At 40.3% G+C, this 17499-nt stretch overlaps 1 protein-coding gene across 2 annotated transcripts in view; it reads left to right on the top strand.

The window, feature by feature from the left end:
- The first annotated feature begins 666 nt into the window (after positions 1-666).
- Positions 667-17499, top strand: part of dhrs11.S (dehydrogenase/reductase (SDR family) member 11 S homeolog) — a 60330-nt gene continuing 43497 nt past the window's right edge. The window contains exon 1 of one of the 2 annotated variants that reach the window (XM_018248420.2): positions 667-972. In XM_018248420.2, coding sequence (XP_018103909.1) covers positions 841-972 — 132 coding nt within the window. In that variant the 5' untranslated portion in view covers positions 667-840. 2 annotated transcript variants of the gene reach the window in all.

Below are 17499 nucleotides of genomic sequence, written 5' to 3'. Positions count from 1 at the left end.
CTAAGCGACATGGACCGCCCCTGCCCCTGCTCTAAAGGTGAGTGCCATGGGGAGGGGCGGGGGCAGCAAAAGAAGGTCGCCTCAGGCGGCATAATGGCTAGAATCGCCCCTGCTGGTCAAAACCAAACAGGTGGCAACCCTGTTTTGGATCCAGAAATGGTGCATTTAGTGCATTCATGGTGTAAACTCCAACAAAGTAGGAATCCAGGGTAAATGTCAATCCTATAACGAATTGCAAATCTGATGTCTGAGAAAGTTATAATAACAAGAACATCCTCTAGGGGCCCAGCCTGACAATCAAGTTAAAATTCTGTCAGCCAGACCCGTGAGATAAATTGGATCGGATTTGGAGAGACAATCACAGTTATTGTGGTGGGACAGAGACCATGCTCTTGCAATTGCTTACTTTACGGTCACGACTGAGGTTTACTACACTCTGCGAAGCCCGGAGGATTCAGACCAAACGCTTAATACCACACGCACTTTGTATTATAGGTTCAAGCTGAGGCAGACCGCACTTTTACAAATGAACAGACACACTTGTGACTGAAAACAGGTCCCAATTCATTAAATGACGCGCACCCGTGTTAATATTAAACTAAACACAGACATGTTATCAGATGGGAGGAGTGCGGGTGGGAGGTCCAAGAACAATCAAGGGCCAAGTTGAACGGCGAACAGTGCGAGCATGGGGCTGAGGGAGGAGTGACATGGGAGGGGATATAGGGCTCATATAGGCTACACGGCAGGATTAGCGAGCTCTAGCTGCTTTGCTACCGCTGTTTCAGTAGCTGTGATTGTCTGGTGAGCAGCGAATATTTCCCACTCCTACAGGATCTCATGGAGCGCTGGAAGGGCAGGGTGGCACTTGTGACCGGGGCCTCAGTGGGCATCGGAGCTGCAGTTGCTCGGGCGCTTGTTCAGCATGGCATGAAAGTGGTGGGCTGCGCCAGGAGCGTTGATAAAATCGAGGTTAGTAGCACGGGATATGGGCGGGGACTGGCACTGCAGGTGGTGTGTTTATTTAGACACAGACACCCTATTGTGGGAATGGGATTTTATACCTTATACCTGCGGGCCCCCAGTGCTTATAGAATGCAGCCCCTGATTTTTTGCCTTTGTGGCCTTGCCACAAATCCCGGCCTGGACTGTTCAAAGCTAAACACTGATTGGTTGGATGTGTAATTGACTCTCTCCCATAGATGGAGTCTCTCTCCAGTCTGTCTTTCACCAAGTCAAATTGTAAAGGAGCAGTTTTACAAAAATACTATACCACACACTTTTTTTTAGTTACTTTTTGCTTGTTTTCTACTGTTTTTAGACTTTCCTGTATTTCCTCCTACTTATACAATGGCCGTAATGTGGGCCACACAACTAAATTCAGGAGTTTCTCAGCAACATCACCGAACTGCTTGTAACTAATGTATTATCTGTGCCAAGATTTACACATAATTATGGAAAAATGCTCAGTAGAAACTGAAACTGCTGACTGATTGTAACAATTTTGGGAAGTTGGTGATCTGGTTTACTGAGCTGCTAATGGAAAGCACGAGAGAAGGAAATGAAACAAACGTATTTTAAAATACATTTTTATAAAACCATAAAAAACACATTGAATTTTTTTTTTAATTTTTGTTTGTGAAGTTGAACTGCCACAGATATTTCCAGGAGGCAGCATTTGCTATTTTTGCTGCCTTAATGATATGGGACTAATGGCTTCTGATGTTGGTTACTTCTTTTTTTTAAATGTATCAAATGCAGGATATATTTCATGACCAGCACTTTTTGCAGTATTCAGATTCTGTAGAATCCTAGATATTCAGCCAAATTTAATCCAAACCATTAATGTCATGTCATATTAAAGCCCTGGACAACTAACTTAAATTTTTATTTTCTAATTTTGAAGCTGCAAATAATGGTCCAGGTTATTGGATAATTCAGTATGCCGCTGAATCCAAAATTGGAATGGATTTTGAGCATCCCTAGTTCCTTTACTGACTTGTTTAGTAAGGCCTCTCAGGAGTTCCTCCAAATTCTGAATTCTAACATGCTGTCAACCATAAGATAAATTATACTTCAGAATTTCCATAACAGTTGGCACAGTCTCACCAAATATGTGCAATTGTGCAAGTTCGAACAAAGCCTCTATAACAGTTGGGATAGTATAATGGATCCATTTACCACAATTGCAGGCAATGAGTATCACTAAGCCAATGCATAATGGAAGGATTTGTACATAGCTGCTCTGATACATGTCAATCTGTTTGGAGAGAAAGATGATTCCAGCTTTCTCCTTCTAGCAAGCACCCAACCACTGCTCACAGGAACATACATTGAACTACGTTATTCAGGTGGATTAACATGACCTACTTGTCCATAAAGAGGAAATTATTTTTTTGTAACAGAATATTTCTTGACAGGCTATTTCATAAAGAAGTGAAGTTGTCTCTGAGTTACTAAGAGTTTTTACATAATGCTTGATCTGGGGTGAAATTATATAGGGTGACTTGTTTCTTAGTAATTCAACAATTCTTTCATTGTAAGACAGACATTTTCTTTGGTCAGATGACTGTATACCATTTACCACTATGTGTAAGGGTAAGGGCACACCTGGAGTTTCGGGACCCCCAAAGAAGAGGTGATTAGTCGCCGGGCGACTTAATCTCCCCGAATCTCCATGTGTGCCCTTACCCTAAGAGGGTAGGATGCTTGTTCTTCATACTCAAAGATAAAGTCGGGTGAAATGAAGATTTGTACAATTTTCAAACTGTGTGGAGTAAGAGTTAGAAGTCTTTCGGACAGGTTAATAGATTTATATTGGCTACTGATAAGATCTCTGCATGTATTGCCTGATGATATTCATGGGTGACTATCACTTCTATCTGTCGGACATACCCTTTGAACAATTACTGTTTGTCAATTAAGGGTGGTGGCACATGTGGCTACGTGGGGAGATCAGTTGCCTGAAGTTTCTTCGTGAGGCAACTTCAGCCGACTTCGGAAAATGAAGCTATCTAAGTGCTATCCCGCTGGCGATTTACATTCTATCAGACGGGAAGGCATTTCGGGGGGGATTAGTTGCCAGAAGGCGATTTGTTGCTGGGCTACTAATCTCCCCAAGTAGCCACGTGTGCCACCATCCTAATGGGTAGAACATTGTCTGATTTGTTATTTTAATCCATACCTCCCAACTGTCCATTTTTCGTGGGACAGTCCCAATTTTGACAGCTCAACCTGCAATCCCGGGTTGTTTACTTAAATGTCCTGACTTTCTCTTTGATCTCTTGCACTGAACAGCCAGAAAAAGATACAAAGTTTCTAACTTATTGGCTTTTTGCAGAGAGCCCAGAATAGATAGATCATTTTGTAACAATTTAAGATAAGCAAAGAAGCAATTTTGACAATTTAGGATAAGCAGGTCTCTTGGGGAAACTGTGATTTGCAGATTACAGGGCAATTCACCTTCATTAGCAAAACTGCAATGACACATAAAAACCACAGAAATGTGTTCAAACTTTCATAACCTGCCACATTTTGTAAAATGAAAATTACTATTAGGGGGTGTGGCCACAAAAACAGGGGTGCTCCGTGCAGCAAATCTTTTTGTCCCTTTTTCTATTACCAAAATGTTGGGAGGTATGTTTTAATCTGAATGGTTAGTTGTAGATTGTCGTACAAAGAATAAAATGTACACATCTATAGCCAGCTTTAGAGCACACCTACGTGTGGAGGCCCCTGGGAGGGTCCACTGATTATATCCTGAATAAGTGAAGGTAAAGAGAGCATACTAATATGTACGAATATGGTGATCATGTCATTACATTTGAACTTTATCATATAAAGGTAATTGATATGTTTTAGAACATATCATATACAACGTCTCATGTGTAAGTTCAATGTCTAATTGCAAGGTGGCTCAAAGAAAGTGAATTTACATTACAATCTGAGTCATGGGGTATGTGTTTTAAATTATCAGTTTTCTTGGTATTCCATATGGAAAGTGACTGAATTGGTGCAGCCCTTCTAGTTGAAGTTTCTAAATGTGTCCCTAAAGGTGGCCATAGATGTAATAATTATGATCTTTCTTGGAAAAGATCTTTCCAAGAAAGATTGTTCGTTTCAATACACACGTGTAGAGCTGAATCGTCTGATATACAGATAAAAACAATAGAATTCTACCTGTATCTGACGATTCAGCACCAACAATGGACGATGTATGGGTTTTTTCAAAAGCGCCCGATCAAAATTTTCCGTCCAGCCCGATCGACGAGCCAACCGATATCTAAGTCTTCTGCCGACATCGGTCGTCTCTTTTCCCACCATACACGCACCGAATATCGTACGAAAATTAGTTTTGTACAATATTATCTGTGCGTCTATGGCCATCTTAACGTTTCACATGATCTGATAACTTTTAAAGCTTTGCAAGGTAAAAAAATATTTATTGGTTCCCAGATGCCTCACAACTGCAGACTGCTAAGGCAGGGCATAGTTGGGTATAACCTAACATCCAGGGGCGTTTCTGCCATGAGGTAAGGTGAGACCATTGCCTCAGGCAGTATTTCCCAGTGACATGGGCTGCTCCTGGTAACTTGTGGATGAATTTGTGGTAATTGCAACAGAAATTTGGCATTTTAGTACATAGAGCACAATTGCACACTCTTCGCTAGTGATGCACCCCCCTAGACCCCTGCTGGCTATGTTTAGGTAAATGTGGGTGGCGAGGGGAGGCGGCATCCCCAATGCTGCCTCATCGGCTTTAAAATAAGACTCGCCCCTATTAATATCTAGTTGATTTGGCAAGCTCTTCGGCTGTGCTCAGTGTTGAAGAGGGTGCAGGAGCTTTTAGTAAAAGATTTCATATTGCTGATCTCAAAACCAGCAGGCTAGTAGTAGCCTAATTTATATGTTGAAAAAACATATTTAGTAACATAGTAAAAGTAAAAGATCATGTTACTAAGTGTGTAAAACGTACCCAAATCTGTTAAATGCCAGGTCTTCAACCTCTCTGACGTCAACCTACAGTATGAGATCCGTTATCAGGAAATGTGTTATCCACAATGCTCTGAATTACGGAATGGGCTATCTTCCATAGATTCCATTTTATCCAAATAATTCACATTTTTAAATCTGATTTCCTTTTTCTCTGTATTAATAAAACACTATCTTGTATGTGATCCATACTAGAATATAATTAATCCTTATTGGAAGCAGAACCAGCGTATCGGGTTTATTTAAGATTTACATGATTTTCTAGTAGATTTAAAGTGGACCTGCTGCCTACTAGTAAAAAGCTGCATAATGAAAGTCCTTTGCAAATTAAACATGGAACACAAATTTTTTTATTTAATGATAACATTCATACCTGTTATAAAGGTGTTTAAATACCTGAGCTGTCAATCAAATATTATCTGCCCTGCCTCTATGCCTGAGGCGTTGACGCTTTCACATGCGCGTCACGTGCACTGTGGGGGCCCCGGATGTTTGGAACCCGGTGGGCCCCAATCGTCCAGTCCGACCCTGCCTAACAGCGCAAATTGCTTCCCAACCACAGCTGTGGAAATCCACAACCTAGATCATACCTCCCAACTGTCCCGTTTTGAATGAGACAGTCCCGCTTTCGACAGCTCAACCCGCAGTCCCGGGTTGTTACTGAAATTTCCCAACTTTCTCTCTCATCTCCTCCACTGAACAGCCAGAAAAACATTGGCTTTTGCCAGAGAGCCCAGAACAGCCACCACGTGCACTAAAATACTTTTGTAACAATTTTGAGATAAGCAAATAAGTAATTGTAACAATTAAGATAAAAATGTCTCTTGGGAGAACTTAGACTCACAGCTTAAAGGGCAGTTCACCTTCATTAGCAAAACTGTTATAACTGAAAAAAAACACAGAAATGTTTCATGTGGCCACAAAAAAGGGTGTGGTCCAAAGAAAAATGTCGCCGCGCATCAACTCTTTTTGTCCCTCTTTCCATTTCGTAAATGTTGGGAGGAATGCCTGGAATGTTTGACTGTTTAGGTTGAGTTCACACGTGGCATTTTTATGTTGTGTTTCTAAAAAATGTGCGGTCGAGTGTAAATATGCCAATGAAACTACATTCGCGTTATAATGTGCATTTTTCAATCTGTAGTTTTCTTTTCCCAACATGCATTTCTGTTTTTTTTTTCATTTCCCATAATTCTGCTTGGAAGAATTTTATTAAACCTTTGTGAAAAAAGGCAAGCAGAAAAGTAATCTACATGCAAAATGTTGCCGAACTGATTGTTAATATGCAGTATAATTACGTTACCAGCAGACAATGCCGCAAATACCTATATGTACAATCCATCTCGCCATATTGATAATATGCGCCATATTTCAGCAGTGTATTTTCAAACCTGAGGATTCCATAGAGCTCAATAATATAGGGTTTCCTCTGCGTATTGGCATTTCTGCTGAAAAACGCAAATACTAGTGGGTGTTGGCTTGCAAACGCCCAGTAGGAATTGCTATAGTGCGTATTCCATTAAACATGCAATGTAAAAACGCCCTGTATGACCTTGGCCTTAGTTCCTGCTGGAAAAAAAATCTTTCCACACCCTGTTGAAGTACTGACATGTGAGATAAAATAACTTTTATGTTTATTATGAAGAGAAACTGTGCAGTTTACCTGTATTGTGGATTCTATAATATTATAAAATCAGCACATTAATGCAGATCTGTCAGCCTCATTAGTTTTGGTCACTGTGGGATAGTTGAGGACCCTTAAAACTTTCTTTTATATGCATACACTCAAAAAATAAATAGATAAGAAAAAATATATAAAACACTTTTTGTATCGGTAATATGTTTATTGAATGCATGCATCTATTGTTCAGCACCAGAATATGTTGGTGTATTATAAATACATGTTAATAATAATAATACTGGCATGGGATCTGTTATCCAGATAGCTCCAAATTACAGAAAGATCCATTATCTGGAAACCCCCAGGATCTGAGCATTCTGGATAACAGGTCCTATACCTGTAATAACTGATAATTTTTTATGCTGGCTACTTTGGATCAATAAAGCGGGGGGCTTGATTGGGAGGTTAGTCAGACTGTTTTTAGATGGTAATGAAATGTAGGGCTCAATCTCCATAAAAAACTAGTGTGTATTTGGCCAGCAGTAAGTCAATTTAAACACACCCGTGACTGTGGCCTGTCATTCAGAAAAATATTTCATATGACTGTTATTTTTCCTGTTGGCCTTATAAAACTTTTACCAGTTTATTGCATCTCTTCATTTTATTTTAGATTGCCTGAATTTGGCTGTGCTGACCCAGAGATTGTTGCCAATAGACTCCATATCCACTTTCTATGTATTCAGCACATAACAAATCCCAGCAGAATTAACTATCATAATAAATTCAACTGAAAGTTTTGTAATATTTATGTTAGCCTATGTGTTTGTCTTTTAACAGTAGTTCCAACAGTAAGAAAGAAAATTGGACCTTGTGTGTATATATATGTGTGTGTGTGTGTGTTTTTATATGGTCATGAAACTCCTCGGTAACTTATAATATCCCTATATTTTACAAAAGGGGGTACTTTATTCACTATATATATATATATATATATATATATATTCTAATATTCCGTAGCATCAGAAACATTAGGGAAATGGTTAAAAATAAGATATTGCCATCCATTTATTTTAATCCCTTGTGCCACTAAGAATGGCTAAAAATAGCACAGACCCAGTTACTAGACAAGAAACTGTAGACAAAGGAGAGTTCCTCAATCTTCATTTGATCCTGATATTTTTGGCCAGTAAAAGGAATTGGAAACCCTTACTTTATTTTCATGTAGACAATGTATGTACAGTGAAAATTTCAATGGAGCAGGCACTCAAAGGAAATCTTCCACCAGGTTATTGAAGCAGAGTAAAAAAGGATTTATTGTGTCCACAGGCTATTGACACAATAAATCCTTTTTACCCTGCTTCAATAACCTGGTGAAAGATTGCCTTTATTTGAGTGCCTGCTCCATTGAATTTTTCGGTTTGTCCGCTCCCCATGCTGAGGGCTCCTGTGCCACTTCCTCAATAAGGGGAGTAACATTTATACCTTATTGGAGACCCTTATTCAAGATTCATCAATGTATGCACAGTGTTAGATCTTATTTAGCACAACATTCTGCGAGTGTGCAGTACAAAGTCCAAGCTCATTTTCATATTTACTTGTTTGCTTACATTTTGAGTAACACTATACATATGCTGGATTATTTGCTCATTTGGCAGGGTCACAAGTTAATATTTGGCCATTTTGGCCACCCAAGTCATGGCTTATGTAAGCAACTCTCATCCATTTAGCTCTTGGCCCAGTGATCAGTTCACATTGGGAACATTTGCAAATCCTAGGGAGAGGATCTCATCCATGTAAAATATGTAACTTGTGGGAAGCAAAAAGTTGATTGCTGAAAAAAGTTATCGCATTTTTTTCAGGGTTTTTCTGTGATTGTGTAAAAATGAAAGGCTTCTAAAGCTGTGCTGTGAATTTTTGATGTTGATACAAAATGCCATTGTGCGATGCTAGACATTGCCCCTTCTATTTTCTATTTCTCATTCTTCTTTACCACTTATTATATTTTATATACCAACAGTGCATATTGTGATGCACATCTTAATGGCAGATATAACTGATAGGGGTTAAATCCTATGTGCATCCAGAGGATTTTGCCATTTAAAAGAGAGAGTGAAAATACCAAGTCATTACAATAATGCATTATTCTAAAATCAATTTTCAGATTCCCCTGTAATAACATTACCTGCCAGAACTAAGCTTCCTCAATTTTTCAACACTTATGGGGAAATGTAATAAAAGTCACAAAGAGAAAAACAATGTTATAGTCTTCCATAAATGGTTATTGAATTGCGAAGTTTAGTTGCACACTTTCAAGAAGTGCTTGAACTGGTTGTAATCTTTTGGAGCAAACATAACTTTTTCAGTAAGAACTTTTATTACATTCACTGCGAACTGGTGCATACTATAAAATTCACAAACCTTCTTCCACTGTTGTAAGTGGTCGCTAAACAGTTCCGGGTTCGCAAAAGTTAAATTCACAAAATAAAAGGCATAACTTTTCGCATTGTGAATATTTTTTCCGTTACCGACTTTAATTGCATTCCACTCATTAGATTCACAAAATATTAGGGATGCACCGAATCCAGGATTCAGCCTTTTTCAGCAGGATTCGGATGCGGCCGAATCCTTCTGCCTGGCCGAACTGAATCCAAATCCTAATTTGCATATGTAAATTAGGGGTGGGGAGGGAAATCACGTGACTTTTTGTCACAAAACAAGGAAGTAAAAAATGTTTTCCCCTTCCCACCCCTAATTTGCATATGCAAATTAGGGTTCGGATTCGGTTCGGTATTCGGCCGAATCTTTTGCAAAGGGTTTGGGGATTCGGCCAAATCCAAAAAAGTGGATTCGGTGCATCCCTACAAAATATTTATATTTTCTTTTACATTTTAAAGGGTAAGGAAGGTTTGATATAACACAGTCTTATTTAACTTTGGGGTATAGGGTTGTTGTGCCATTTCCCACCTAAACCCTAAACAATAAATGTGGCAAAAAACTGCCATATTTTATATACTTAACTTATTGTACCAGCCTAAAGTTTCAGCTTCTCAATAGCAGCAATGATCCAGGACTTTAAACTTTTCACAGGAGGTCACCAAATGTCTGTTGTTCAGCGGGCAGTTGCTCAGAAGCTAATCTTAGCGCTTGTCACAAATTGTCAAGCATAAAATAAGGTTTGTCTGTCATTTAAGCTGATGCTACACGGCTGATTAGTAAATTCTGTTGCTAGTTGCAGTGGTTTCTGTGCTGCCGTGTAGTAATTATCTGTATTAAATACTAATCAGCCCCCTGCAGACGGGGACGCATTACAGGATAATTTCTAACGGGGACCGAAGACCTGAAACGGGGACGAATGGTAAGCTTAGGCCACACCCCCTAGTTACCATGTTCATTTCACAAAATTTGGCAAATGATGAAACTTTGTGAACACATTTCTGTTTTTTTTTTACAGTTTGCCAATGAAGATGAATTGCCCTTTAAGCTGCAAGTCAGTTTCCCCAAGAGACCTGCTATTCTTAAATTGTTACAATTACTTATTTGCTTATCTTAAATTGTTACAAAAGTATCCAAATGCACCTGGTGACTGTTCTGGACTCTGCCAATTAAGTCAGAAACTTTGTATCTTTTTCTGGCTGTTCAGAAATGTCGGGACATTTCATTAACATTTTGGGACATTTCGGTAACATTTCAGTAACAGCCTGGACTGTGGGCTGAGCTATCAAAATCATGACTGTCCCACTCAAAAAGGGACAGTTGGGAGGCATGCTACTGGGGCATCTTTGGATCTGCTACCGGGCTGTTTATGTACAGCATTGCTATCCTACTTCTTTAGTTAAGCTTTAGTTCTCCTTTAAAAACCACAGTGTTACAGCCAGTCTGTTCAATGTGTCCACGTTTTGCCCGTATTGCCTTGGTGAAAAAAAATGAATAACTGAAGTAGAATATGAGAGGAATGCTGTTGTGTTATTAAAACATTCTTTATCTTCATATTATACATGTAGATGCAGAGTAGCTATAGCTGAACAAATGCAGAATAGAAAGGTTTGTATATACAATAAGTGAAACCCTAATACTTTTCAGTGCAAGCTAAGGACATAACTTTTCCAGGGAAAGTTAATTTAGAAAAACACATGCAGCATGGCGAACATTTTTAACCACACCCATTTAATGGCAACACCCCATTTTACAAAAATCCAGGACTGCAGGCTAAGCTAATATCGGGACTGTCCTGCAGAAAACGGGACAGTTGGGAGGTATGGAGTATCTCTATAGTATTAATAATCCAGTCCTTCAAAGTTGTCACAGAAGTCCCCATGTTGGATTTTGCTATGTGTCATTTATACCATACATGCTCGGTGTGCTCTGAGCAGTTGTTGAGAAGCTACTGTAAACTTAGGTTGTTGCAAATTATCAAGCAGAAAATAAGGCTGTCCTGTCATTGACGCTGATGCTACAAGGCTGATTATTACATTCTGCTGCGATTGGCACTGGATTCTGAGTTGCCATGTAATTAAGAATTGTAATGAATTCTTAATCACCCTTATATTGAGACATTTATATTCTGTATGTGTATTTTGAGTTGGTCCTTAAGCCCTGGTAACTGACAGAAGCACAGACCATGTGCAGTGAATCTGCAAAAAAGATGGGGAGATACTAGAGGCCCAGATCTTTACTGCTAAAGGTCTGTGGGTGCCTTTGGTTTATACAGAAGCCCACACCATTATGTGTAATATATTGCCATGTAAGGATGCAGAAATACATTTTTCTTAATTTCAACATTCATCTTCAGATATGTTTATATGCCACCTGTCAGCAGCCCAGGCAAGTGCATATGTTTTGTGGGAAATGATTTGGCCTGGTGTATTATCATATTACAGTGTATTCTGTTGTAATGGTTATTTGATGCTGCAAAACTTACTTAGTTATTCATTACTTTAAACATTTGATTAGATAAGGTCTATATCTGTAGAGGAGGTTGGGCGCAGTTGTTAGAGTGGGGGGGGGGGGTAAGGTGCAGCTCGAATTCCAGAAAGAGTGAGATTTTTTGCTGTCCTTGAATTGGAATAATTGCTATACTACTCATACACTGATATTTTCCTTTATCAAGATAAGGGCTAGATAAGTCCAATAACCACTATTCATTTACAGCAGTGATCCCCAACCAGTAGCTCTTGAGCAACATGTGGCTCTCCAACCCCTTGGATGTTGCTCCCAGTGGCCTCAAAGCAGTTGCTTATTTTTGAATTCCAGGCTTGGAGGCAAGTTTTGTTTGTATAAAAACCAGGTGCACTGCCAAACAGAGCCTCAATGTAGGTTGACAATCCACATAGGGGCTACTAAATGGCCAATCACAGCCTTTATTTGGCACCCCAAGAACATTTTTCATGCTAGTGTTGCTCTCCAACTCCTTTTACTTCAGAATGTTGCTCACGGGTTCAAAAGGTTGGGGATCCCTGATTTACAGCCATGCTTTGCAGCTGATGGCCCATACCCCACCTTATGTGGCCCCCACATGAAAGTCTGCCTGCAGGCAGAGTATGACACACATAGGGAGCATAGGTCAGGTAGAGTAGGGCACACGCAGGGAGCATAGAGCAGGCAGAGAATGGGGCACATAGGAAGCAGAGTAGGGCACACACAGGGAGCATTGAGCAGGCAGAGTATGGAGCATAGGGAAGAGTCCTGCAGCGGGTCGGGTACCCGCGGGTTACCCTTAAAAAAGCGGCACCCTGCGGAATGAGGGGAGGATTTTCAGGTGCCGGTATACCGGTGGGTCTGTGGAGTTGCGGGTCTCATCTAAATTTCTTATCTTACGTATGGTAATATTGTCTATATTTTACTCCTTTTAAAGTTTTACAAAACTTGTTTCTGTCCCGCCCAACTTTTGATGTCACTTGCGGTTTGCAGCACTATCACTTTTGATGGTGGTCAGCAGGTTGCGGATAAGTTGCGGGTCCTGGTCGGGTAGCAGATCAAAGTGGGTAAATATGTGGGTTGCGGGTCGGGTCCGGGTCTTAGAAATTGGTTCTGCACAGGACTCTAGCGTAGGGCACAAACAGGAGCATAGGGCGGGCAGAGTATGACACACACAGGGAGCATAAGGGCAAGCAGATTTTGACACACACAGGGAGCATAGGGCAGGCAAAGTCTGGCACACACAGGGATCATAGGGCAGGCAGAGTATAGCACAGACAGGGAGCATAGGGCAAGCAGAGTATGGCACACAGAGTATGGCACACAGAGTCCTACACGGAACCAATTTGTAAGACCTGGACCAGCAGCCCGCGACCCAAACCGCAACCCGCATATTTTCCCACTTTGATCCGCTACCTGACCTGGACCCGCAACCTGTTGACCACCCTCAAACAGGAAGTGATGGTGCTGCAAACAGGAAGTGACCTCATCAAAAGTGGGCGGGGACAGAAAAATTTTGTCAAACTTTAAAAGGAGTAAAATATAGACAAAATTACATAAGATCAGAAATTTAGATGAGACCCGCAACCCACAACTCAACAGACCCGAGGGTATACCCGCACCTGAAATTCCTCCACTCATTCTGCAAGGGTGCCCACTTTTTTTGCGGGTAATGCGCGGGTACCCGACCCGCTGTAGGACTCTTAACACACAGGGAGCATATAGCAGGCAGAGTATGGCACACACAGGGAGCATAGGACAGCCAGAATAGAGCAGGAGACAGGGAAACCTATCTAAGGTGGACAGTTCATACTTTGGTACGTACAGTGAGGCGTGAGCAATGTGGGCACTTTCCGTCTGGATCTGAGGTTTGAACAGTACAAGGCATTAAGGATATGAACAGAGGTGTTACAGGTGTGAACAATGCAGGGGAGGCCGTGGCGTAACTACTGGGGGATCAGGGGGTGCGATTGGCCCAGGGCTCGCACCCCCTCAGGGCCCCCTAGCAGCTCGCGCGCCGCTGATTCCGGGTGTACGGAGGGGGGCGGGTGGCCCGGCTGCACGTCTCGCGCCAGGGCCAGCCCCCCTCTAGTTACGTTGCTGAGGGGGGATTACATGTGTGAACCATGCAGGATTTTATAGTCTGAAATTGAGGTGTAAACAATGCAGGGTCATTTAATCTCAGTACTGGTACCTTTAAAAGCTTATACAAGGTAAGAAATCACAGCAGGCAGACCCCCCAGGGCTGCTTCAGAAAGACAGAAGGTGGTGAAAATGAGCTTTTACACTTCAATATTAGAAAAATGATCACAAATAGAACATAGAAAGTAACTGGAAAAATACTTAATTTCTCTGAAATTAACTGAACTGAAAAACATTTTTGGAAGTTGAACAACCACTTTAAGTGTGCGTGCGGTTCTCTTCCACCCTCCGTTTCCTAATTTGCACATACAAATTTGCTTTTTGTTTGTGTTCGGTATTTGTAGTGTCGGACCAGGGGCCCACCAGAAAACCTTAGACTGTGGACACACTTAACAAACTATTATTCCACCTCTCCTCACTCAACCTCTTTATTCTTCTAGACTTTTATATTTACTTAAGACTCTTAAGTAAATATGGAATGACCATGAAATTAACCAAATGGTTCGAAACAAGAAAGCCCACTGACAACTGGGCCCACCGGGAGTTTTCCTGGTACCCCAGTGGGTCAGTCCGAGACTGGGTTTTCCGCCAAATCTTTCACAAAGAATTTGGGGGTTCAGCTGAATCCTAAAATATTGGATTTGGTGCATCCCTAATTTAAATAGACAAATGTGATAATGAATATCTGTAAATAAAAAAACTGCATAATATCTGTGCTATTAATAAATTAGAGTAATACTCAACCACTAACCGTGTTTGCTCTAATAAAACACATTTGGATAAATTGCAGCTTGCCTATTATAGGGAACCAATGTATTGTAATATGGTGCAGAGAAGAAAACTGTTCTACCACAGTCCTTTTATTTTATGGGCTGTTTTCTTTCATTTCACACCTTTACAATTTATAGAGTTAAAAAAACTTCCTACTATATTTATTATTCTAAACAGAATATTGGCAGAAGATACACATTGCTAGCTGTTGTGTCTGCCTTTGTTTCAGTAACTGGCAAATGCCTTAGGGCAGGGACACACAAAGCTACTGGGGGAGATTAGTCGCCCAGCGACAAACCGCTTCTTCTTCAGGAAACTAGTCTCTCCAAACTGCCTCCCCGTCGGCTAGAATCTAAATTGCCGGTGGGATGGAACTCGGATCGCTTTGTTTTCCGAAGTCGTCCGAAGTTTCCATGTGAGGCAACTTCAGACGACTTCGGAAAACAAAGCGCTCTGAGTGTCATCCCCAAGGCAATTTTGATTCTAGCCAGCGGGAAGGCTTTTTGGGGAGATTAGTCACCTGATGAAGAGGCGATTTGGCTGACTCTTCATTTCTGACTTCAGTTAAACAAGCCAAAATTACTATTTTATAGTTGTTTTTAAGGGGTACTATACCTCCCTTGTTCAACACAAGTTCAGTAAGTAGCTGTATGTATTTACCTGTTTTAATTCAGATTCTGTTGCTTTTCTTGAATTAAACAGGGCAAAGGCTTAGAACCTAGAACTAATTTATGTGAACAAACGTACTATTTGTATATACTAGGTGGATTATTTCTCATCCCACATATCAAGGTGGACTATACATTTAGGGGCATATTTATTATGCTATGTAAAAAAAGAGTGGGATAATACATCTCACATTGCCACACTTTGCAATATAAAAACTAAGTCAAATGTTTACAGTTTTTCTTATGTGACCAGAAACGATGTAAAATAATGGTGTCAAATCTGGTGTTCACATGGCGTAATATTACACACTGTTGCTATTTATTTTACCCCTTTTTTTTATTTTTTTTTATTTATTTTTTTGGTGGATTTTGTTTTACATGTTTTGTGAATCAGGTCTGGAGGCCATTAAAGCAGAAAGGAAGCTATTGAAGAATTTTATTGCCAATAGTTTAGCCACAATAGTGCAAGTTATAACACTTTATTTATTCTGCAGAATGCTTTACCATACCTAAGTAAACAGCTCTTGAAGCTCCGTCTGTTTGTTTAGGATAGCAGCTGCCATATTAGCTTGGTGTGACATCACTTCCTGCCTGAGTCTCTCCCTGCTCACTCATAGCTCTGGGCTCAGATTACAGCAGGGAGGGAAGGAGGGATGGGGCAAACTGAGCATGCGCAAGCCCTAACCCTGGAGGTTTAAGCTGAAACCAGGAAGTCTGATACAGAAGTCCATGTTTACACAATAGAAAGAAAGAAATGAAGTGTTTCATCATTACTTTGAGGGTTTACGTGTGTATTTATATAGACCATTCTGATAAAGCTTACTTAATTTTAGCCTTTCCTTCTCCTTTAAACTTAATTCAATGGTCCATGTGCATTCAACTGCACAACACGCAGAATATATTTTATGTCCTATTTATTGTTTTCATCTTGTACAAAAGTGTATATTGGTGTAAAGTGCACTTTTTAAATACTTGATTTAAGTTTGGTTGTTTGGCAGAGTAACAAGCAGGGATCTCAGTCCAAGCTAGATGATGCAATATGTTAAATACTAAGCCCTTTCATGTGAGCTGTTGTTCAAAGGTACAATTTATTACTAAATAAATGCCTGCCAAGGTTGGAAACTGAAAACCGAACCAACATTAAGTGTGTTATTTATTACAGTTTATTGTCTTGAGTTTTAAAGGCGAAAACACAATTTTTTTTGTAGGAAAAAAATTCTTGCATTTTTCGTGATTTATTAATCCCTGATGCTGCTAAAATATAGAATAAAAAGTACTCCATCTCAAATCTGCCGAGGTCTTGTAAAAGTCAATAGCAGATGTCTTTTTACAAATTGAAGATATCCTGATCTGTACTAGGTTTCGTACAATAATACGAATAATTTGTGGTACAATAGCAAGAATTTTTTTTCAAACACCAGATTTTTTTCAAGTAAATTTATTGATACAGTAAAAATGTGCATGGGAGTTTGGTCGAAGTGCAAAGTAGAAGCAAACCCAAAAGTTAAAAACCCCCTACCCTACATAGACCCCCCTACCTCCTCCCCCCAGCCTAAGTGTTACCTCGGGCAAATGCCTCTAAGTCTTTACCCTCCATGCATATTCTGTCCAGCGGAGTTCACGAGCGCCATCTTCTACTCTTCGGTAATCTTCGGAATGAGACCGGTGGAACGGTGCATGCTCAGTTGGAGCAATTTTCTTTTTCACGATAACTGCATGTGTGCCGAAACTCATGAAAATTGGCGAAGTGCCAGTCTCTTTCTGAAGCTTACCGAAGCAGCTGAAGAAGGCGCCTGTGAACTCCGATGCCTGAATCTGCACCGAGGGGTAACTAGGTAACTATGCCCATTTTACATTTGGCAGGTTATGAAAATTGGAACACATTTCTGGCAGTTTTAGGGCCATATTTTATGTGTTATAACAGTTTTGTTAATGAAGCTGAAATTGCCCTTTAAGCTGCTAGTCTACATTCTCCCAGGAGACTTGCTTATCTTACATTTGTATCTTTGCTTAGCTTAAATTTTTACAAATGTATTGAAGTGCAGCTGCTCAGTGTTCTGGGATCTCTGCCAAAAAGTCTTTTATTTTAATAATGTTTCATAAACTTTGTACTTTTTTCTAGTGTCAGAGCAGGATATCAAAGAGAAACTCAGGACTTTACAGTAAGAAACCTGGGACTGTGGGCTGAGCTGTCAAAATCAGGACTGTCCCGCAGAAAAAGGGACAGTTGGGAGGTATGATTGGTAGGGGGTGAATATTGACAGATACTAGCCTGCCAAGTCATTCCTTTGCGTTTAGCATTTTCATGTCTAGTTATAAGAAACACTATCTTCTTTCAGTGGATTAGTTATGAAATCTGCTTTCTTTCATTACATTTCTTTTGCTGTATTACTG

This window comes from Xenopus laevis, chromosome 2S (assembly GCF_017654675.1).
Source record: "Xenopus laevis strain J_2021 chromosome 2S, Xenopus_laevis_v10.1, whole genome shotgun sequence".
In the NCBI taxonomy this organism is placed as follows: Eukaryota; Metazoa; Chordata; class Amphibia; order Anura; family Pipidae; genus Xenopus; species Xenopus laevis.
This window is presented reverse-complemented; position numbering and strand designations above follow the sequence as displayed.